We start from the raw sequence: 24,462 nt of genomic DNA on the forward strand, positions 1-24,462 counted from the left end.
GATTGTTTCTTAAATTCCAGCCCCACAAGTTCAGCCTGGGCTCAGAGTCAGAGTTCTTCCCATCTCACCCATCACCACCAGCAAGGAAGGCTCTGCAGGCCAAATCATCCACTGAAGGCACCTGTGCAACCCCACGGTCTTCAGAATGCATCTAGAGTAGCACCTGTGCAACCCCATTCCCTTCAGTGGGCTTGTACCATTATAGCGGAGTATAATGTGCCTGCAAAACAGTGACTGTGTGCCAAATGGAAAGCACCAAGTATGACTTTTAGAGCCCAGTTTGAGTTTACAGGGCAAGCAGTTAGGAAAAAAATCTCATATTTGTAAACTGAACATATTATGATATGCCAATCAGTGAGTCAATGAACATCCATTTTTAAACAGTCACTCAGATTAGAAGTTCACTTTAAGATACTGGATATCATCTATGTCTTGGAATCCAGCTACTTCACAGACCACTGTCATGCCCCATCCTCCTACACCCAGTCATGGATTCGTCAGCTGGGATGCTCCCATAGCTAAAGTCCTGAATGCAGCTGAACAGAACTCAGCACAGGGCACACAGCACAGAACTCTGCCTTTGAACTTCCTCATTCACGGATAAGGACAGACAAGAATGTGACCCAAGAATCTCTTGATGCCCACTGGCAAGAGGGCACAGGGGACATAAGATTTCAGGGATCCCTTAGGTTCACCAAAAGTGGTCATGTAAGGTGTCTATGAAAGCCTGTGTCACAATGGTCATCATCATAATTGCAAAATATATATGCACATAATACGTAGGAGTTATGTATGTATACTGAAAATTATGTTCTTAAAGCCTTAGAGTTAAAGGCAGATAATTCAGGGGCAGTGAGCATTGAGAAAAATGTCTCCCACCTTCTATCTGGAGAAGTCTATCTATCTGGTTGACAATTGTGTACCTTACTATTTGCCTATTGAGTCACATGCTAATAAAGAAATTTCCAGAGTGCTACCAGAAAAAACAAAACCAGCAAGAGCCGTTCTATTTACAGATAAAGACAATGAATCTTTGGGGGTATGGAGGTACACTGGGGATTCTTCAGTCTAGGAAGACAAACTGGGCTTGATCTTGTGAAAGGTGGAACTTTTCCCAGCATTTTCAACCAGGATGGCTACGAAGTTGGGGTCAGCTATATTGTAGGAGACAGGGAAGTGTCTTGTGAGTTAAGTTTAGGCTCTAGAATAGTGATTTTCAACCTTTTTCATTTGTGGGCCCCTAAAAATTTTCAAATAAAGGTGCAGACCCCTTTGGAAATCTTAGTCTGCAGACTGCCCAGGGATCCACGGACACAGGTTGAAAATGACTGCTCTAGAAAGCATGCTATAATTTTGTTTTTTATATAACCATTTGTTTCCAATATGCTTACTTATTATCAAAGAACAGAGATTCAAATGAAAGTAAACTTATTCTTGTTTTCACTACAAATCTATCTAAGTGCTTCTATTCGACACTGGTGAGGCCTCATCTGGAGTACTCTATTCGACATTGGTGAGGCCTCATCTGGAGTACTGTGTCCAGTTTTGGGCCCCACACTTCAAGAAGGATGTGGATAAATTGGAGAGAGTCCAGCGAAGGGCAACAAAAATGATTAGGGGTCTGGAACACATGAGTTATGAGGAGAGGCTGAGGGAGCTGGGATTGTTTAGCCTGCAGAAGAGAAGAATGAGGGGGGATTTGATAGCTGCTTTCAACTACCTGAAAGGGGGTTCCAAAGAGGATGGCTCTAGACTGTTCTCAATGGTATCAGATGACAGAACGAGGAGTAATGGTCTCAAGCTGCAGTGGGGGAGGTTTAGATTGGATATTAGGAAAAACTTTTTCACTAAGAGGGTGGTGAAACACTGGAATGCGTTACCTAGGGAGGTGGTAGAATCTCCTTCCTTAGAGGTTTTTAAGGTCAGGCTTGACAAAGCCCTGGCTGGGATGATTTAACTGGGAATTGGTCCTGCTTCGAGCAGGGGGTTGGACTAGATGACCTTCTGGGGTCCCTTCCAACCCTTATATTCTATGATTCTATGATTCTATGCTGTGTGTTAAGCAGTGCGGTAATCTTGAGCTGAATCTAGTCAGCTAGTTTTCAGAGTAGCAGCCGTGCTAGTGTGTACTATCCCCTTGGGAGTAGGGATGAGAGTTCTGAGAGTGTTCAATGGACCAGAGGCTCGGCACTCCAGAGGGATGCTTGAAGGACTTGGATTTGGGCACACGCCAATGTCCATCTGAAAAAAAAAATCAAAGCTGGAACAGAACAGACCTACCCCAGTTGTTAGCACATGACACCAGCATTCATTAGTCTGTATTGTCTGCCTCTGGGTCCCCAGGAGAAATGCAAGGGGGGGTTGCTCTGGACATCGAAAGCCCTACATGGTTTGGGAGCTGCCCATTTGAGAGATCACCATTCTTGCAGTGTGATACTGCCACCACTGGGATCAGCAGAGGAGCTTATGATAGAGCCTACTCATCTTTAAAACAGAGGGGGCTGCTGAGTGGGCTTTGTTTGTGGTTGCCCGACTCTTCGGAATTCACCCTCCCTCTTGCTTTGAACTAGCACAAATTTAGGTTACTGTCAGAAATCAAGACCCCACTGTGGTAGTCATTTGTCTTTAGTTATCTCCCAGGCACTGTTTCTTTTTGTTAGAGTGGAGGAGAACATTTGAAAGTTGGCTTTGGTGGTGGATGGGGTATTTTCGGTGGGTACTTGTTTGGCTGGTATATTTTGATACATCAGGAAGATTACCCATTAGAATTGTTCTTGTTGCATGGTTTATGTTTTTAATAATCATTAAAAAGGCACCATGAAACTTACATAAGTACTTTATTTATACATCAAAAATGAATAATCTTCCTTTTGTACCTCCCAGCCAAGGGCTCGCTGCTTTAACAGAGGAAGCTACTCCCCTTGATAGTGTATTTAGTGTATCACTAGCTTCTTATGTATGTGACAAAACAGAGTAGATTATCCAGCAGATTACACAACTGTATGATTTGTTCAGTTACAGAACTGAATCCAACACATGAAATCCATAATGAACACCCCTTTTCCACAGAGTGGATGCAAAACTTCTTGTTTTTTTTAAAAGAACCACACATAATGACCATGCAACAGGTGAAACTGGTAACGGAAGAAATTACAGCAAGGAATGCAAATTCTACTCCTGACTTTGGTTTATGACAAACTTCACAGTTGCTTGGTTTTGTGATTTCTGTGTTAAATCCTTTAACCCGCGTAAAGGTAGGCCCTTGAGTAAATTGCAATTTTGTTTTGTTTTTAAAATTCACGGCAGTGTCCAGGTAATCTAGTATTTTTCTAAAGGCTATATACAGAGAATGCAGTCAGTGAACGGTAACTGCCACATTCCTTTGCGTAAAACTGGCCGCCCGGTCCCCCCACAAAAAACGATGCGATTTTTCCAACATCAGGAGATCAGCACAAGCCTCCCCACTGTTGGAAAAATTGCAGCAGTGTAGATAGGCTCCACAGCCAGTTTTACGTGAGGAACAGTAGCCAGCGCCACCACCACTTGGAACACAGACAGCCGTGAAAATGCATGTTCCAAGTGGTGGAATCATAGAACCAGAAGGGACCTCGAGAGGTCATCTAGTCCAGTCCCCTGCATTCATGGCAGGACTAAGTATTATCTACACCATCCTTGATAGGTGTTTGTCCAACCTGCTCTTAAAAATCCCAATGATGGAGATACCACAACCTCTCTATGAAATTTATTCCAGGGCTTAACCACTCTTGACAGTTAGAAAGCTTTTCCTAATGTCCATCCTAAACCACCTTTGCTGCAATTTAAGCCCATTGCTTCCTATCCTATCCTCAGTGGAGGTCCTGGCTACTGTGTCTCTCCTGAATGGCTGCGATTTTTCCAACAGAAAGGAGGCAGAAATGGGCATTTGCCCACACCATCTCATGCTCTGTGACGCTCATCATCCTCCCTTGAAGTTCTGTATCCCGGCCAGCTCCCCCACGTCTCTGACAAGCCTCCCATTATCTAACTCTGACCCTTCAACCTACCCCTCCACCTGTCCCATCCACCCCAGTCTCTCTACCTAGCTCCTCATATCCAGCTGTTCCCCCTCTACTTGTCCCCAGGTCAGTCACTTTCCCTTTACCAGCTCCTGGGTCTCCCCCTCTGTCCAATACCTGGTCCCTATGATGGTGGAGCAGATGGCGAGTCTGGCAGGTGGGTCAGTCAGGATGGCACAGTGGGGACCCAGATGTTCCCCAGCGTGTGGGGAGGTCAGTGTGGGTCAGACTAGCATGAGCAAAGCAGTCAGGACTGGGCAGCAGCAGTCACTTTATACCAGACTCTTTGGAAACCATCTCCCTGCAGTATTTCCACTTCCACCCTGCTGGGCTCATAAATATGTAATGAGGGGCAGAGTATAGGGGGACAGGTGCATAGCCAATGCCACCCTGAGGGACACATGTCCACTAGCTACCCTGATATTGGAGCAGCAGCTCAGGGGGAACAGAGAGGGGCTCTACAAGTCACAATGAGCATCAGACCAGCACGAGTAAATGCCTGCTTCCCCTCCCCCTCACCTGCCCCACTAGAAAAAAACCCCACAGTACTGGGCTATTCTCTCAATCATCTGTGAAATCGTGGTTGTCACAGGGCCCCTGGTATAGGGAAAGTTTCAAAGAAAGTTTGAAAACTGAAATAAAGCAAGGCAACATGCATCTGCAACATTTTTCATTTTTTGTAGATCAAAAGCCCCAAGCACTGTACAATATTACCTCTGTGAATCAGCATACAAATCTAAACACTTCCGAGTGCAGAACTGACTATGTTTCCTCATATCTTTTGGACACATGGGTACATCTGCTTCGGTCCAACTTAAAGTCCCAAGCAGAATTTGGCAGAAAGTTTGCATCTCTAAAGCTCTGATCATGCTACGACGATTTTACCTCCACTCTACATACTGTACAGGTCTTGGGCTACCAGTACACCATTCTCAATGCTAACTGGGTTACATTTTTCTTATTACATTTCAGGAAACAAGTGCTTATTTATATTTTCAAAAATTCACTAATCTAATGCTCTGAGCAGGGATTCTCAGCTTTCTTTTGAGCCCCTCCCCCCACCACATTATGAAAACTCCACAGCCCACCTCTGCCACAATAACTGGTTTTCTGCATACAAAATCTAGGGCTTGCATTAGGGGGAACAAGCAGGGCAATTGCCTAGAGCCCCATGCCAAAGGAGCCTCTGCAAAGTTACGTTGCTCAGGCTTTGGCTTCAGCCACAGATGGCGGGGCTCAGAGCCCTGGGCTTCAACCTCATTAGGTGGGGCTTTGGCTTTCTGCTCTGGGCCCCAGCGAGTCTAGCGCTGGTTCTGCTGGGTGGACCCCCTGAAACCTGCTTGCGGCCCACCAGTTGAGAACCTGTAGCGGGGTGGTCACCTGCTCCGGCCCTGAGGGACTTAAAACAGCCCAGAAGCTCCCAGGCTGATTGGGCAAGTAGGCACAGTTGGGGCCATGCCCCAAACAGACCACAGCTGGCCCTTATAAAAGGGCTGTGAGCCAGATACTCAGACAGAGTCTCCTCCAGCTATGGAGAGAGACAGGCCTGGCTGCTGGGGAGCGTACCAGGGTACCTGAGGTGCTGGGAGGCTTCGGGACTGGTAAAGCCCCAGGCTGCAGGCCTGGCAGACAGCCTAAGACAGGGTACTGGGGTTGCAACAGGGCAGCCCAAGGGTAGGTGGAGGCAGCAGGTCCAAACCCCCCTTGCCTGTGATGAGTGGCTTGTACATTGCAGTCCGCCCCAGTGAACAGAGATTAGGTGGTGACTGGCAGTAGCCATATACTGAGGCGAGGTGAGGTTGGGGGTTCCCCGGGGAGGGAAACCCAGAGACTGTGGCGGTATTGCTAGGGGGCAGGACCCAAGGGAAAGGGGCACCAGGGTCCAAGAGGGACACGGGGTTCAGCGACAGGCGAGACACCGGCTGACAGAGGGTGCTCCAGAGGCTGGCGAGCTAATTCCCTGGATGACCAGCAGGAGGCGCCACCGGATGAATCTCGTGGCACTACAGAACCCCACTGCTCTGAGGACAAGTACATTAATAACAAATCTTACAAATAAATCAATACATTATGAAGTCTTCTCACTTCAAAATTATCCCAGTAATAAATTCCACTCAGAAATTGACTTAGGCCTGCAGATCAGACAAAAATCTTGTTGATCCAAGAGGAGGAAAGCAATTTCTGCTGAGTGGTGCTTTACTGAAAAAAATCCCTGACTTTAGCCCCCTTGTCATTAACTCAGGAACTCCAAGCTCTCTTTGGCTGTTAGGAAAGACTCTAAAGTGAGAAAAGACTTCTAGATCTTTTCATCACCTTGGTGGATCTCAGAATGCATTCTATGAAGTTAGTTTTCCCACATTAGTTCCAACCCCAATCTGAAAGGGCCCTAACCATATCTGGGTCAGCACTTCAACAGAGATCCGCAGGGACTGCCATACAGAGGTCACTACACATTCTATATGCACCACAGATTAGACTATCTGGCTTGGCAGATGTAGCTGTAAATGCAAGGGTCTAGGCAGAAAAGTCCACTCATTCAAATCTTCCAACTCCACAGCCTGGAGTGTTGCTACATATAATCTATATATCCAAATCGGAGGACCTGGTGAGCAGAGAAAGTACATAAAATACCTATAAATTGTAGTCCCTACCTATAAATTATTGGTTTCAGAGTAACAGCCGTGTTAGCCTGTATCCGCAAAAAGAAAAGGAGGACTTGTGGCACCTTAGAGACTGCCACAAGTCCTCCTTTTCTTTCTATAAATTATTGTTGTTCATATAAAACAATCTGAAAGCCTAAATCTCCTGTGGTTTTTAAAACTTTTGGGTACATCACTGACATGTTCCGCAAGTTCTCTTGTTTCAGTTCATAAATAATTTTAAATTAGCTAAGGGAAAAATTCCCTAGTATTCCCTACTGAAATCTAAAGCAGCTCCTCTTACTAGGAAGGAAAAGCTTCAACAGCTGTTTGCCTACTTATCATAACAAGCAGTAAACAACAAGTCAGTCCAGACTGGAGAACATGATCAAGAGAAAACCAGTTTACAGAGAGGGGAGAAATTACCTTGCTACCAAAGTGAAGAACCAAAGAACGATCTATGAAACACAACATGCAGTATTGGTCACCATACGGTGGAAAGGAAAATATTACCGGGAGAGGGTGCAGCAATAAAGATGTTACATTTGAACAATTTAAACAGAGGAAAGTTTAAAGAGTCAGGTTATTCATCTGGCAGTCTCGTCTTCTAATGGACAGACGTTTTCAAAATTAAGCTGATTTACATAATTTTTTCACATTTGTGTTTCAAAGTTAAGACCAATTTCCAAATAGAAAACTAGGAACAAAAAACTTGGGCAGAAAGAAGGTAAAAAACAAAAACACCGTATGGAACATATGAAATAAGAGAAGGGGGAATAAGACATTTAGTCAGCATACCTTGACATTTAGTCATATAACCTTTAGAAAAGGGAGAAGAATGAATATAGTGAAAAGGCAGAAAACTGAGGTTATAATGAACTAAAAAAAAAGTCAAGCATGCTGGCTGGGATTATTTTTTTCTTGCTTTTCACAGAGTGGGAAATGGGCCTTGTCCTTATCTAGGATGAAGGAGAAAGACTTACAAGAAAGGGCTGCTAGCTTCTCAAACCTCCAGGCACTCCTAGGTCTTGTCTAAATGAGGGAAAAGATTCATTTTTTTATTTTAAAAATATGCTTGGTATTATATTTTAAGTGGTGTTTAGAAGTATGTTAGCACTTAGTATAGACAGGTTTTAAACCTTTTAAAATGTGTTAGCAGGCCTCTCTCTCAATCATAATTTCTTTAGGCTTAGAAAGAATTTTCTTATTTCGTGAGTAAAACCCTAGAAACTGGAAATTTTGACCACTTCATTGGGTAACTTTGAAGACAAAGCCACAGTCCCTTGGTAAAGAGAAAAAAACATAATTCATTTCCTATATAGTCTATCTACTATAGATAAACCTTGTACAGCCAAGAAGAAGTCTGCCTTATAGTCACATTAGCTATTTATTAGGGGTTCATGGAGTTTACATTCCTTGGATGACCTGGATAAAGTCTAATTCCTTTCACAACCTTTAGAATTCTGAAGCATGTCTGACACAAAACAGAAACTGCAACAAAAACCAAATCAGGTTATAGAGTTATTCATCATGCCAAGCAACTTAAGGCAAGTCACAAAGTAAGTTGCACAACAGGAGCTCATTAATCAGTAAAACCCTGAGGGCTCTATTTACCACAAAATTAATTTTCTGTGGAATCTGTTGGAGACTTTGCAGGGATTACCTGTTTGACACTCATGACAACTAATCCTGCTTCAGTAAAATTCCAAACTCAGGCTGTAAAGAACAGATTTTCCAGTTGGGGTAACACCTCCTTCCTTGAAGAGCCTGAAGCTATGCCTCCCAAGACGATTCGGAGTGTGGCACACATGAGAACAGGTTTTCATATAACTGAACATGCTTGGATAGAGAACATTTATTAATATGAGAAAAAGTTTACTGCCCTAATGACGCCATCTCTGAAACAGAAGTCAACATTCTGCTCAGTACACAAGCTCATTCTTGCACCTCATACTGCACTCTAAACTCTTCCTGTAAATTACAGTTTTCACCCAGCACAGAGGGCCAAGTACATTGGAGCATGAGAGGGTAAAAGAAGTGACACATACAGGGCTTATCCAGTTCTGTACTGAAAACCAAACAGTGAATGCTGGCTGAAATTCACCTCGGTCTGCATCACCTGCTATACTACGACAGTAGCTGCTATTATAACATCAGCATTTACAGACAGTTACCATACCACAGAAGCTGAAGTTATTTAATTGTTCCCTATTCTAAGCGTAGGGAAATAATTCGGTTTATCATATTGCACACTGTTCTCCTATATAGTCTATCTACTATAGATATAGTCTATCTACTATAGATAAATCTTGTATAGCCTAGAAGAAGTCTCGCTTATGGTCACTTTAGCTATTTATTTGGGGTTCATGGAGTTTACCCTCTCTCCCCCTTCTTTCTGGGGCAAGACTCTAAACCAGATGGTGTCAGTATGTAGCAAAAGCAGAATGACACCAGAACCACGTGAAGCCTTAAAAATCTGTCCACCCATGTCCCCCCAAAACTCTGGGAAGAATACCAGAGAAACATGAACTGTACCTGATATACGCCATGTACGTCACAGGACTTTTCAGTAGAATTTACAGAGCGCATTTTCATTTAGCAAGCACTGCCATCGAGAGCACCAGTACAGGACATGTTGCTGCTACTAGGATATATTCTAATACCAAGACCAGGGCCGTTCCTAGGGGAGTGCGGGACATAGGTGCCAAGTTTCTATGTGGTTGGGGGGTGCTCCCCCTCAGCTCCGCCCAGGCGCCACCCCCATTCCACCCCTTCCCCCAAGACCCCACCCCACCTCTTCCCTGCCCAGTTCTGCCCCTCCCCCGAGCGTGCTGTGCCCTTACTCCTCTCCCCTCCAAGCCAGCGCCTCCAGACACAGTGAAGAGCTTATCAGCGGGAGGCACTGGAGGGAGGGGGAGGTTGGTGGGGGGCTCCTCCTCGCCTGCCCATCACTTCCCCTCCCACCTCCTCATGAAGCACAGGGCCCCCCAAAGTGCAGGGCCCAGGGCTGTAGCCCTGATTTGCCGTACCCAAGGGATGGCTCTGACCAAGAGCAAAGAAAATGACACAAAATGGAGCTGAATTGAGTAACAATTTACTTGAAGTGACCCTGATATTTCAGAAATTCAATGGCTTAATATTACAAAAGATAGTTCAGTTTCCTCTTCTCAAGAATGGGGTCTGAAATATTGTATTAGTCCTGTCTGGAATGGAATTCAGTGTCATGTAATGCATCCTTAGCAATGTTTGGCTTGTGTGCATTTCCACTATCTGGATATTTAAAACCCAAGACCACCAACGATCAAGAATGTGAAATGCAACCACAGCATCTCTCGTTGGTATGTCATTTATTCCCAGTTGCTGCAAGAACATTTGCTGTGCAATGCCAGTCCAAAGCAAGGCAGCCTATCACAAAGCATGACATATAACCAGCCCTCCTATTTATCCTCTTAAAAAAAAGCTCTACTACTGTACTGCCAGACTTGAAGTAATCTTTGTGTATCAAGAAAGGAGAGAAGAAATCTAAATGAGGGTAGATTAGAACTGCTGCAATTCCTTATAGTTAGGAATGAAGCCCAATGCCCTGAGGGAACTACAACTGTTACAGAATGCAGCAGGTTGCCTGCTCACCAGCACAGATTACCAGGAACATATCACCCTGATTCATTACTCACTGCACTTGGCTCCCCATTAAACAGGGTCTAGTTCAAGGCTACTGTACTGATTTTCAGAGATCAGGTTGGTACTGGAGCTAGCTACCTCAGAGATCTCTTCTTCTATGACAATGACCTCACACAGCAGCAATTTGATTCAGTTAGGAAAAAAAGAAGCTGACAAAAGAGGGAAAGACTTATTCACACAGCAATTGCACCAAGACTGGATCCCATGGCCAGAGAAAAGAAGAATGAACACCATGCTTGATGCATTCAGAACTAAACAGATAAATCAGCTCAAGCCTACTACTGGCCAATGTCAAATTCCCGAGCAAGTTCATAGAGAAGCCAGCCAAAGCCAATTACAAGCTCATCTAATTGAAGCTAATGTTCTAGACCTGGAATAATCTTGATTCAGACCAGGATATGGAATTGAAACCACTTTAGTAGCACTGATGGATGATCTCCTCCTGCCAATGGATAGAGGGCAGACATTCATTCTCATTCTCCTGGAATTCTTGCAGCTTTCACCTGAGAGAAACGGCAAAAGTTCATGGTAATGTGCTAAAATGGTATGAGCCCTCCTGGAGGGACACGTCCAATTCCCAAGGATGGGAAACTGCACCTCTACCTCAAGCCCCCTCACTTGTAGAGTCCCACAAGGATACATTTTTTCACCAGTCCTATTCAACATCTATATGCAACCACTAGGGGAACCGATTAGACATGAATTCAAGTGCCAGCATATGCAGATGAGACACAACTCTGCTTATCCTTCACCACATCAACCACACCACTACTACTAAGATAGCCCAATGCCTACAAGAGACCACTTCATGGATGAACAGCAGCTGGCTGAAGCTAAACCAGAATAAGAGAGATAATGATATTGGGCAAAGGAAAGCATTTTGAGAAATTTGCCACCATTGTACGATCTCCTTTGGTTGAAGGTACACACCCATGCCTGATCAGTCTGGTCGGTGGTTTAGGAGTAGTCTTGGATTCCTTGCTGACACGAAGCCCTCACATAGCAATATCCGCAAGTAACACTTCCCATCATCTCTAGTAGGCTTGCAGACTCCGGACACCTTTGCAAATCATGGCCTGGCCTCGGTTATTCACACCTTTGCATTGCTGTAGTATGACAGGGAAGTGACAGTAGACCTGTGTATGAAATCTTCTGCATTTAGGAAATTCCAAGTAGTACAGAATACTGAACTGCATCTCCTCAGCAACGTGGGCTACCACGAGCACATCAGACCTGTCGTCCTCTTTCTACACTGGCTTCTCATAGGATATTGAATCAAGTTCAAGGTCTCAGTCTTTAACTTCAAGGATCTCCCTTGTCTGGGCCCAGGATACCTAAAGCTCTGGGATGAAGACCATGGCTGACAACTTTGTTCCTCTGCCACTAGGGAATTCTCTACAATAAGGGTAAATCTCATCTGTGCAGGACAGAGAACTTTCTTGGGGGCTGGTTTGAGACTGTGAAATGAAGTCTCCTGGAAACTAAGGACTATCACAAACCTCTTCACCTTCTGCTCCAAATGCAAAGTACATTTCTTTGAACTTGTCTTCTCCAACATAAATACACAGCAAACGTATATTTTAAAAATATATATATTTACGCCCTACCAAAACAAGAGAAACAAACCTCTCTTCCATTTAGTGTCCCACTAATAGCCCTCTGAACACAGTAGCATCTTCTCATTTTATTTCTATTTATTTAAACTTCCAATAATATCTGTAAGCTTGTTCATGCTGCAAGGGTTGAAAGACAAGTTTGAGTTTACTTCAGTGGGAGGTGCTCAGACACCACCCTACTGGGAAACCCTATAAAAATGTAGAGGGGTATTATGCAGGTCCATATGAATCGTGTCTGGTGTTTGAGAACAAGGATATGGTAGAACAATATTTTTAGCACGTAACAGAAATATTGTGGCTTATAGATTGGGATATTTTATATTTCAAGAAAAACTGAAAGTATACAATGCTACCCCGATAGGGTTAGAAGCTAGAATCTTTTCTGGGGAATAATGCACAAATACTGGATAAAATGGTAGAAACAACAGTTAGGGTGACATGGTATGCAGGAATTCAGCCTTACTGCTGCCTTCAGAGCTGGGCAGCCAGAGAGTGGCAGCTGCTGCTGGAGGGCCCAGCTCTGCAGCCAGCAGTACAGAAGTGCATGCGCGCGTGTCAAGGTTCCTTCCCCATTCTGAATTTTAGGGTACAGATGTGGGGACCTGCATGAAAGACCCCCTAAGCTTATTCTTACCAGCTTAGGTTAAAAACTTCCCCAAGGTACAAACTTTGCCTTGTCCTTGAACCGTATGCTGCCACCACGAAGCGTTTAAACAAAGAACAGGGCAAGAGCCCACTTGGAGACATCTTCCCCCAAAATATCCCCCAAGCCTTACACCCCCTTTCCTGGGGACGGCTTGATAAGAATCCTCACCAATTTGCACAGGTGAACACAGACCCAAACCCTTGGATCTTAAGAACAATGAAAAAATCAATCAGGTTCTTAAAAGAAGAATTTTAATTACAGAAAAGGTAAAAGAATCATCTCTGTAAAATCTGGATGGTAAATACCTTACAGGGTAATCAGATTCAAAACAGAGAATCCCTCTAGGCAAAACCTTAAGTTACAAAAAGACACAAAAACAGGAATATACATTCCATCCAGCACAGCTTATTTTACCAGCCATTAAACAAAAGGAAATCCAACGCATTTCTAGCTAGATTACTTACTAATTTAACAGGAGTTGTGAGGCTGCATTCCTGATCTGTTCCCAGCAAAAGCATCACACAGACAGACCAAATCCTTTGTTCCCCCCCCTCAAATTTGAAAGAATCTTGTCCTCTCATTGGCCATTTTGGGTCCGGTGCCAGCGGGGTTACCTTAGCTTCTTAACCCTTTACAGGTGAAAGGATGTTGCCTCTGGCCAGGAGAGATTTTATAGCGCTGTATACAGAAAAGGAGGTTACCCTTCCCTTTATATTTATGACAGTGCGTCTGCGTGCGCAGTTAGTCAGTTCAATGACAACGTTTTCATGCTCTCCCCTTTTGTGGATCTGGAGTGACTCTGAAGTCCAAAGAGTGACGGGCATGCTCCGGAGCAGACTGGGCAGGCAGTCATTGGTGAGCATCTTGGTAGCTACAGCAGTAATAGGACGCTTTTTCTTTGCAGCTACCAATAGATTATTTCTGTCCTCTTCAAAGGCTTGAAAAGCTGAGTGTTGCACGTCGCCATGCCAATCTATTTAACGCAGCCTTCTCAAGATCATCTGGTTTTATTGCACCAAAGCGTGTGCTGTTCTTGATGCTGTCCTTGTAGCACTTTTGGGGCAGCCTTGATTCATAGAATCATAGAATATAAGGGTTGGAAGGGACCCCAGAAGGTCATCTAGTCCAACCCCCTGCTCGAAGCAGGACCAATTCCCAGTTAAATCATCCCAGCCAGGGCTTTGTCAAGCCTGACCTTAAAAACCTCTAAGGAAGGAGATTCTACCACCTCCCTAGGTAACGCATTCCAGTGTTTCACCACCCTCTTAGTGAAAAAGTTTTTCCTAATATCCAATCTAAACCTCCCCCACTGCAGCTTGAGACCATTACTCCTCGTTCTGTCATCTGATACCATTGAGAACAGTCTAGAGCCATCCTCTTTGGAACCCCCTTTCAGGTAGTTGAAAGCAGCTATCAAATCCCCCCTCATTCTTCTCTTCTGCAGGCTAAACAATCCCAGCTCCCTCAGCCTCTCCTCATAACTCATGTGTTCCAGACCCCTAATCATTTTTGTTGCCCTTCACTGGACTCTCTCCAATTTATCCACATCCTTCTTGAAGTGTGGGGCCCAAAACTGGACACAGTACTCCAGATGAGGCCTCACCAATGTCGAATAGAGGGGAACGATCACGTCCCTCGATCTGCTCGCTATGCCCCTACTTATACATCCCAAAATGCCATTGGCCTTCTTGGCAACAAGGGCACACTGCTGACTCATATCCAGCTTCTCGTCCACTGTCACCCCTAGGTCCTTTTCCGCAGAACTGCTGCCTAGCCATTCAGTCCCTAGTCTGTAGCTGTGCATTGGGTTCTTCCGTCCTAAGTGCAGGACCCTGCACTTATCCTTATTGAACCTCATCAGATTTCTTTTGGCCCAATCCTCCAATTTGTCTAGGTCCTTCTGTATCCTATCCCTCCCCTCCAGCGTATCTACCACTCCTCCCAGTTTAGTATCATCCGCAAATTTGCTGAGAGTGCAATCCACACCATCCTCCAGATCATTTATGAAGATATTGAACAAAACCGGCCCCAGGACCGACCCTTGGGGCACTCCACTTGATACCGGCTGCCAACTAGACATGGAGCCATTGATAACTACCCGTTGAGCCCGACAATCTAGCCAGCTTTCTACCCACCTTGTAGTGCATTCATCCAGCCCATACTTCCTTAACTTGCTGACAAGAATACTGTGGGAGACCGTGTCAAAAGCTTTGCTAAAGTCAAGAAACAATACATCCACTGCTTTCCCTTCATCCACAGAACCAGTAATCTCATCATAGAAGGCGATTAGATTAGTCAGGCATGACCTTCCCTTGGTGAATCCATGCTGGCTGTTCCTGATCACTTTCCTCTCATGCAAGTGCTTCAGGATTGATTCTTTGAGGACCTGCTCCATGATTTTTCCAGGGACTGAAGTGAGGCTGACTGGCCTGTAGTTCCCAGGATCCTCCTTCTTCCCATTTTTAAAGATTGGCACTACATTAGCCTTTTTCCAGTCATCCGGGACTTCCCCGGTTCGCCACGAGTTTTCAAAGATAATGGCCAATGGCTCTGCAATCACAGCCGCCAGTTCCTTCAGCACTCTCGGATGCAACTCGTCCGGCCCCATGGACTTGTGCACGTCCAGCTTTTCTAAATAGTCCCTAACCACCTCTATCTCCACAGAGGGCTGTCCATCTCTTCCCCATTTTGCGATGCCCAGCGTAGCAGTCTGGGAGCTGACCTTGTTAGTGAAAACAGAGGCAAAAAAAGCATTGAGTACATTAGCTTTTTCCACATCCTCTGTCACTAGTTTGCCTCCCTCATTCAGTAAGGGGCCCACACATTCCTTGGCTTTCTTCTTGTTGCCAACATACCTGAAGAAACCCTTCTTGTTACTCTTGACATCTCTGGCTAGCTAGATTCCGGTGTCTTTGTGCCAATTCTCCATTTAAATTTTTTCTGGGGAGTCGATATTCAGGCATCCCAATGATGTGTCCAACCCAGTGTAGTTGGGCTTTTATCAGCATGGCCTTGATGCTTATGGCATTTGATTTTTGAAGAACCTCCACGTTGGTAATTTTGTCCTGCCAGCAGATCCCCATAATGGCACGCAGAGACCGCATATGGAAGGCCTCTAGCTGTTTGATATGCCATCTGTATGGTGTCCAAGTCTCACAGCAGTAGAGGAGAGATGTGAGCAAAAAAGAATTATAAAGTTTTATTTTTGTTGAGAGAGTTATGTTGTGGGATTTCAGGACTTTGTTACATAAAACTTTCCTAATGACTGAGCAGCTTTCTGTATCCTGTTTGTGATCTCTTTGTCAAGAGACCCATCATGGGAGATGTTGCTGCCAACATAGGTAAAACTGTCAACTTGCTTTAGTTGGTTTCCACTAATGGATATACTAGGTTGGGGATATGGCACACCGCAGTGAAGATAATTGGTGATAATAACCAGTCTTCTCCAGGCTGAGTGTGAGGCCAAACAATTTTGATGTTTCAGCGAAGCGATCTACGATGCACTGGAGATCTCCGTGTGTTCGCTATGAGGGCACAATCATCCACAAAGAGTGCTTCTCTTAGCAGTAGTTCTGTTACTTTTGTTTTTGCTTTAAGCCTTGTAACATTGAAAACTGAGCCACCATGTCTGTATCTGATGTATGTGCCTCTGTTGAGCCCATCTGTAGCATGGTTGAGAACTTAGGTGAAGAAGAAGTTGAACAGTACAGGGGGCAAGGACACAGCCTTGTTTGACTCCATTTGAAACAGGAAAGAAGTCAGTGAGATCTCCATTAAAAAGTACCTGACCTTGCATCCCCTCATGAAATAAACGAATGAGCTTTACCAGTTTTGGTGGGCAACCAAGTTTGCGGAGGATCATCCATAATCCTTCTCTACTAACAGTATCAAATGCTTTTGTCAGATCGATGAAAACACTGAACAGAGTCATGTTTTGTTCGACAAATTTTTCTTGTATTTGCCCGATACTGAAAATCATGTCTATGGTGCTATGACCAGGTCTGAATCCGCACTGAGTCTCAGGTAGATTGGCTTCTGAGACAGATTAAATCAGTCGGTTCAAGAGGACACTAGCAAAGATTTTTCCAGCGACAGACAGGAGAGATCCCCCAAGGTAGTTATCACAGATCATTTTGCTACCTTTATTTTTAAATAAAGGAATAATTATGGCATCTTTCAAGTCTTGTGGCATTTCTTCACTGTCCCAGATGTCAGTAAGGATCTGGAGTGTTACCACCACTTTTGGACCCACAGATTTATATATTTCTGCCAATATTCCATCTCTGCCCAAGGACTTTCCTGAGCTCATCAAACTGATTGCCTTTTCTATTGCTTCAAGTGAGGGTGGTGAGTCAAAGTGCTGCTAAATAGGCTTTTGAAGTATCTGATTAATAGCACTTGTTTCAACTGAGGACGGTCTGTTCCGTAGTTGACTGAAATGTTCAACCCATCTCTGTTCCAGTAAGACTGGCAATACCATACCTTGCTCCCCTTACTTCTGTGCTGCTGGTGGGGCCCTGCCTTCAGAGCTGGGCTCCTGGGCAGCAGCCACCAGTCTGCAGCTGCCCAGCTCTGAAGGCAGTGCCACTGCCAGCAGCAGTGAAGAAGTAAAGGTAGCAGTACCGCAACGCCCCCCTACAATAACCTTGTGTCCGCCCATGACTCCTTTTTGGGTCAGGACTCCTATACTGTGAAATTTCAGATTTAAATAGCTGAAATCGTGAAATATATGATTTTTTAAATCCCATGATTGTGAAATTGATCAAAACAGATCATCAATTTGGTAGGGCCCTAAATATATGTAATTTTATGCCAATAGCTGCATTTCACTTATCTCAAGATCACTTTTACTTCAAGCAAGTCTGGATTTAGTACTGGGCTACCTGAAAAACCAAGACATGGATCTGGAAACGGTGTATTCCTGACTCCTACCTTCAGAGGTTTTCCAGCGTTTCCACAGATCCTCAATGGTGATATGTTTGTCTTCTCTGTGCAGATGGCTGTGTTTATTGGAAGCATCTTTATATTTCATGTCTTCTCTGATAAACTGAGAAAGAGAAAGAAAGTTTGGTTAAATTCTAACAGCAAACAAGCCCAGTTCTTAACAGGGAAACTGGAAGTAGATCAGTAGAGATGCTTTTTGCATCTGCCCTGTACAAATGGCACAATTTAGTTAAGCCTCTAAAGTAGTCAACCTACATAATTAATTCAACATTCTTATAAATTTTGAATTGGAATGTACTAAACCTTGGGAAAACAATGTTGCACTTGTGAGGCTATTAGTCAAGTTTAACAGTGTGGTTAACGTACTCCAAAGATTAACAGCTAGTCACCACAAATATCCTATCTCATGCTTTTATGTTCTATGGACATTCACCTGTCTAAAGGCAAGCCCACATGATAGGGTTTGAAAGTGTGCCAGTTCTTTACAAATCAGCAATTATTTATCCATCTTGAATCCCGCTATACCAGTTAAATGAAACTAATAGTTAGCTTTCTCCCACCCCTCAAAGACTTTTGACTAGACAGCAAAAGATCATGTTCTGCCTCATTTGTTAACATACAATTCATCTTCAGCCCTGGGTTTATTTTTTTTGTGATGCACGATCAAGAGAATGCTTATATTCCATGCACATAAATAGTACATAGTAAACCTACAATTTGCAATAATGTACAAGAAGCCTTTGGCAAAATCCTAACATGTGAATGTTAATAAGCACATAAAATTTGTTAAAAAGTGGGATTTTATGTATCAGTGTATTTTGCTCATTTATGTGTACCACAGTCATTTAGTTTAATACTTCAAAATCACTAGTAAATAGGTACTAAAACCATTTACCAGACATGTACAAGCAAGAAAAATTAAGATGAGGGCCGCTGTGATCATTTGGCCTACCAGTTTACCCTAATTGTAGGCTCAATTGTAAAAAGTATATGAAATTTCATAAAATGTTATAATAATCAATAAATGCTGGTGGAAACATGTATGAAAGGGAGACAGAAAGACTAAATTAGTCAAAACAAAAAGAGCCAAGTTAATATGATTAAAGGACTATGTTAAAATCATGCTTGGTAAAAAGAGATGTGGAATCTGAAATTAATGAGCCAAAATTGCTGTGTTGGATATTAGGCCTAATTGGTGCACAAAATAATGCGGGGATGGGCTATTCCAACCATTGTTCCCTTTATGGGTCCCTAAAGAAAGACTCTGTGGGAAGAATAAGGGGAAGAACAGACAGGGGTTACTGAAGCAAGCTTCACCATCATGGCTGTTACCACCACCATTTCCTGGGAGCCCTGGCCTTCATTCCCTGTGATCCTGAAAGATGCCCTGACCAGGCTGGGCCACAGAGAGGTATCCAGATGACATCAGGACCCCTACCAGAAGGGTAGTCTATTATGTTTTGTCAAGGTCCAAAGTTCTTGGTCAAGGTACAGTCAAGGACCAGAAACCAGAGAAAATTATTTTTTTAAAAAATAAGTAAATTAAAAGATTTCAAGGGCTGTTCAAAAGCATATGGCAGTCCGGCTTTGGCCTGTGGTCCGCCTATTGACTATCTCTGCTCTACCAGATCCAGCTGAATCCCAAATCAGCAGCTGAGATGAAACAGGATTGGACTTTAACAGCAGTAGATATAACAGCTCCAGACCATCTCAAATAAGTTCTCTTTTCCACAAAAGAGGAGCTATTAACATCTTTGATACCATCTAAGACTGTCAAACAATGGGGATTCTCCTTCTGAAAACTCTCTCCAGCTAAAGGGAAAGGGAACAAGAAATGCTATTAAAATGAAAGCCCTTCTTTATACTTGACATACAGTTTCTCCTTCTCTTCTTTATCTTTAATAAAAGGTTTAAAGGATTTTTAGTGGTGTTTGTGCCATCGTACCAAGCAGGCTGACATCTCTGTATAACAAACCCCGGACTGTAATACTGTTTAATGCTGGACACTGACTGGGTTGTTAACACCTTTGGCCCATATATTCTATCTTCGGGCATGTCTTCACTAGCAACGTTGAAGCGGTGTGTAGTCGCAGTGCCAGTGCCGGGAGAGAGCTCTCCCAGAGCTATAAAAAACCCACCTCCATGAGGGGAATACCTCCCAGCGCTGGTGCACTGTCTACAGCGCTGAAACTTGCAGCACTCAGGGGTGTGTTTTTTCACACCCCTGAGCAAGAAAGTTGCAGGGCTGTAAAGTGCCAGTGTAGGCTTCCCTAAATTAATCCAGCAAGGCTGGCAGCAATGTCCTAGCGAAAACCCCTGCTGGCTCCAGTGCACTCTGGGTGCTCTAGGGAAGAAAATGAGCTACATCCACTGCAGCTCCTCCCAGCAGCTAGGTGGGGGAGAGGGGAAGAAGACTAGCTTCTAATAGCTCATGACTGGCCAGGGTTAGCAGAGGCCATCACTGATGCTCCAAGCTCTTTGGCTGGTTCCGGAGTAGGGGTCCAGACACCATTGCAGCTGCTTCAGGGCTGGCGAGGAGACTGGATGCCTCCGAGCTGCCCTTTTCTTCCTCTCTCACACCACCTCTTTTTCTGTTTGTGGAATGATGACAGAGCTCAAGTTTAACAAGCCTGTGCGTGAAAGGGAGTGAAAATGGAAGGAGGTGAACAGTGAGGGGTGGGGTGAAGGTGGCAGCAAGTGTGAGGTATGGAATGGATGGAGGGAAGAATGAAAGGCCAAGATGGAATGAGGGAAGAAAGAGTAAAATGGCAAAACATGGGAGTCAGAGAGTGTGTTCATCAGGTTGAAATCAGAGTTGGGGTAGCCATTAATTTCACAAGGGGGTGGGGAGAGACGAACACTTGGTAGCCCGCCCCACTTCCTTGAAACAGGGGTTCCTGTGTATGCGGGTCCTTGCCAACATCACCCTGGCAGACAACTCGGGGGTAGTAGGGGGGACACGACCTCACTAATGACACCTCAAAGCTATATTGAGGTGGTGAGTACTCCACACAGTCCTCTTGTGCAGTACGTCCTCTGCTCAGCTGGGTGCAGGCAGAGTCCTCCCTTCTTCATGATAAGACCAATCCTTCATGAGTGGCACCCTACCACTAAAACACCAAGCAGGGGACAAGAGGGAAAGAACACAGCGCAGGGCCATAGGGCTGTGGTGCAACGAGATGCCCAAGGGAGGGTGTGCCTGGCGTCTCCAATTCCTTTAATCCGGCCAAGGGGAAAGAATCTGTCATTTAAGTCCTTTGTAAAAGGGCCCAGTCTGCCCACTTTTACCCTGAGACCAACACTTCTGGAGGGAGAAAAGAAATCAGGAGAAAGATACAAACACAAGGCAGCAGCTCTTTCAAGAAGATAAAATGGAAAATGGGAGAAAAGGAGGTCTATGACAGGAGTAATTGCCAGCAAGCAATTTCCCTGTGTAAATTCCTGCTCTGACATCCTACAAAGAGAAATGGAGTCAAAGACATAACTGAGGTTGCATGCGGGGAAAGGTTTTCCTCTGGGGTTGAGGTCAATTGCCATATCTCATTGTAGGAACAAGCAAACATCTCAGGCTCTTCCACACTTGGGGATGATCTTGCAGACCAGAATGATGAAAGCCCTGCTGAACTTTGTCTCAAGTCTTAGCTGTCCCCCTCACTCTGATCAGAGCAGTTCTGTATCCTTTGGTCCACTATGTGGCCTGTGAGAGAATCTGCCCCTTCGGTCCCTACAATCTTTACGTCTGGCCACATGGTTACTGTTTCCTGAAGGAATCCTTTCACTCCTATTATAGTTCCTCTTTTGCCGCACATCATGGTGACTTTTCCCTTCCCTACGCTTTCATATAGACGAGAGAATGGTGTTTGGAGGAAAGATTTAAGTTCATTAGGAACTGGAGAATGTTTTGGGAACAGAGGAGCCCACAGGAAAGATGGGCTCCAGCTAAACAAACCGAATCAGATTGTTGAACTGTAAAATTTAAAAGGTTGAAGAAAGGACTGGAGGAAAGCTGACAGATGCAAAGGTGCACATGGTTTGGACAGGGACATCCATTAGAGGAGGATTTATTAAAGAGGATACTGTATATCCTAGTAAAGAGGAGGGGATAGAAATTGATAAAGTACAGGCAGGAACTGAAGAGAAATAGACAAATGGGGAAAAAAAAGTCCCATTCAATAACATCACATGAAGGCAGATAGAAAATTTGTCAATATTTAGTTAAGCGCTTGCATACAAATGCTAGAAGTCTAAGATCAATTAACTTTAGTGCCTGGTATTAAATGAGGATATTGATATAACAGGAATCACAGAAACTTAGTGGAATGATGATAATCTATGGGACACAGGAATATCAGGATACAAAATATGTGGGAATGACCGTAGGTCTTGCGGGTGGAGCACTGCCACTATATGTGAAAGAAAGCATACCATCAAATACAGTAAAAATTTAAACGCCTCAAACCGTACCATAGAATCTTTTTATGTATATAAATGTCACGCTTCAAAAAGAGTATAGCAGTCAGAATATTCTACCACCCATCTGACTAGGATATTGAAATCACTGTGAAATGCTCAGGGAAATTAGAGCCTACAAAAGCAAAAAAACACAACAGTGGGGGAATTTAAACTATCCCTATTTTGACGGGGTACGTGTCACCTCAGGATGTGATGCAGAGATAAAATTTCTACACATCATGAATGACACACCTGGAGCACCTAGTCCTGGAACCCACAATGTGAGAGGCAATTCTTGATTTAGTCCTCAGTGGAGCACAGGATCTGGTCTAAATTGAACATAGCCGAACTGCTTGGCAACAACCACCCAAATGTAATTAAATTTAAACATACTTGCAAGGGCAAAAATACCAAAGAAACCCATCACAATAGCATTTAACTTCAAAAAGGGAACTACACAAAAAATGAGGAAGATAGGTAAACAGAAATTTAAAAAGAACAGTCAAGTGTGAAATGCCTGAAAGCTGCAGGGAAACTTTTAAACACTACCATAATAGAGACTCAAGCTACAGATATACCCAAAATTCAACAACAGTAAGAGGATCAAAAATATGCCACCAGGGCTAACCAAAGTAAACGAAGCCAAAAGACATCCTTTAAAAAGTGGAAGTCAACTCCTACAGAGAAAAATAGGAAGGAGCGTAAACTCTGACAGGCCAAGGGTGAAACTAAACAGGAAAAAAAAAATTTAAGTGCATCAGAAGCAGGTAGCCTGCCAAATCATCAACAGGTACAGTGGATGATCAAGGTGCTAGAAGACCACTCAAGGAAGACCAAGTCATTGCAGAGAAGCTAAATGAATTCTTTGCATTGGTCTTCACTGCACAGGACACGAGGGAGATTCCCACTCCTGAGCCTTTCTTTTTAGGTGATAAATCTGAGAAAATGTCCCAGACTGAGGTGTCAATAGAGAACATTTTGGAACAAATTGATAAAGTCATGAGTCACCAGGACCAGATGACATTCATCCGAGAGTTCTGAAGGAACTCAAATATGAAATTGCAAAACTGTGGCATGTAACCTGTGGCTTAAATCAGCCTCTGGACCAGATGACTGGCAGATAGCTAATGTGACACCAATTTTTTAAAAAGGCTCCAGAGTCTATCTGACAATTACAGGCCGGTGAGCCTAACTTCAATACCAAGAAATTGGTTAAGCTATAGTAAGGAACAGAATTATCAGACACATAAATGAACAGGATATGTTAGGGAAAGAGTCAATGTGGCTTTTGTAAAGGGAAATCATGCCTCACTAATCTATAAGAACTTTTTGAGGGCGGTCAACACATACGTGGATAAGAGTGATCCAGTCGATATAGTGTACGCCAACTTTCAGACAAGGTCCCTCACCAAAGGCTCTTAAGCAAAATAAGTAGTCATGAGATAAAAAGGAAGGTCCTCTCATGGATCAGTAACTGGTTAAAAGACCGGAAACAAAGTGTAGAATAAATGGTCAGTTTTCTCAATGGAGAGGGGTAAATAGCAGGGTCCCCCAAGGATTTGTACTGGGACCTGTGCTGTTCAACATATTCATAAATGATCTCAAAAAAGGGGTGAACAGTGAGGTGACAAGGTTTGCACCCAACACTAAATTACTCAAGATACTTAAGTCCAACGCTGGCTGTAAAGAGTTAAAGGGATTTCATTAAACTGGGTGACTGAACAACGAAACGGCAGACAAAATTCAACATTGATAAATGCAAAATAATGCACATTGGAAAACAATCTCAACTATACACACAAAACGATGGGGTCTAAATTAGCTGTTATGACTCTAGAAAGATTTTGGAGTCATCAGAGGAATAGTTCTCTGACGACATCTGCTCAATGTGCAGTCGTAAAAAAAGCTAACAGAACATTAGGAACAAGATACACAGTAAGAAAATATTACAACGCCACTATATAAATCCATGGTATGCCCACAGTCACCCCATCTCCAAAAAAAAGAAAAAAATCTTAAAATTGTAAAAGGTGCAGAGAAGGGCAAAAAAAAAAACCTTCCATATGAGGAGAGGTTAAAAAGACAGGGACTTCAGTTTTAAAAAGAGGGGGATGTGACAGAGGTCTATAAAATCATGCATCTTGTGGAGAAAGTGAATAAGGAAGTGTTATTTACCCCTTCACATAATACAACAATTAGGAGTCACCCAATGAAATTAATAGGAAGCAGGTTTAAAAACAAAGGAAAGGAAGTATTTCTTTACATAATACACAGTCTACCTATGGAACTTGTTGCTGGGGATGCTGTGAAGACCAAAGGTATAACTGGGTCCAAAAAAGAATTAGAGAAGTTCATAAAGGACAGGTCCATTAACAGCTATTAACTAAGATTAATTAAAGTCCAGCAAAGGTCAACAAAAATGATTAGGG

General features: G+C 43.7%; 1 protein-coding gene across 4 annotated transcripts in view; it reads right to left on the bottom strand.

The window, feature by feature from the left end:
* Window positions 1–24,462, bottom strand: part of STIM2 (stromal interaction molecule 2) — a 145,455-nt gene that overhangs the window by 23,702 nt on the left and 97,291 nt on the right. For all 4 annotated transcript variants that reach the window (XM_048848667.2, XM_048848670.2, XM_048848669.2 and 1 more), the window contains exon 3: window positions 17,570–17,684. In XM_048848667.2, coding sequence (XP_048704624.2) covers window positions 17,570–17,684 — 115 coding nt within the window. The remainder of the gene's footprint in view (window positions 1–17,569; window positions 17,685–24,462) is intronic.

This window comes from Caretta caretta, chromosome 4 (genome assembly GCF_965140235.1).
Source record: "Caretta caretta isolate rCarCar2 chromosome 4, rCarCar1.hap1, whole genome shotgun sequence".
Taxonomy (NCBI): Eukaryota; Metazoa; Chordata; order Testudines; family Cheloniidae; genus Caretta; species Caretta caretta.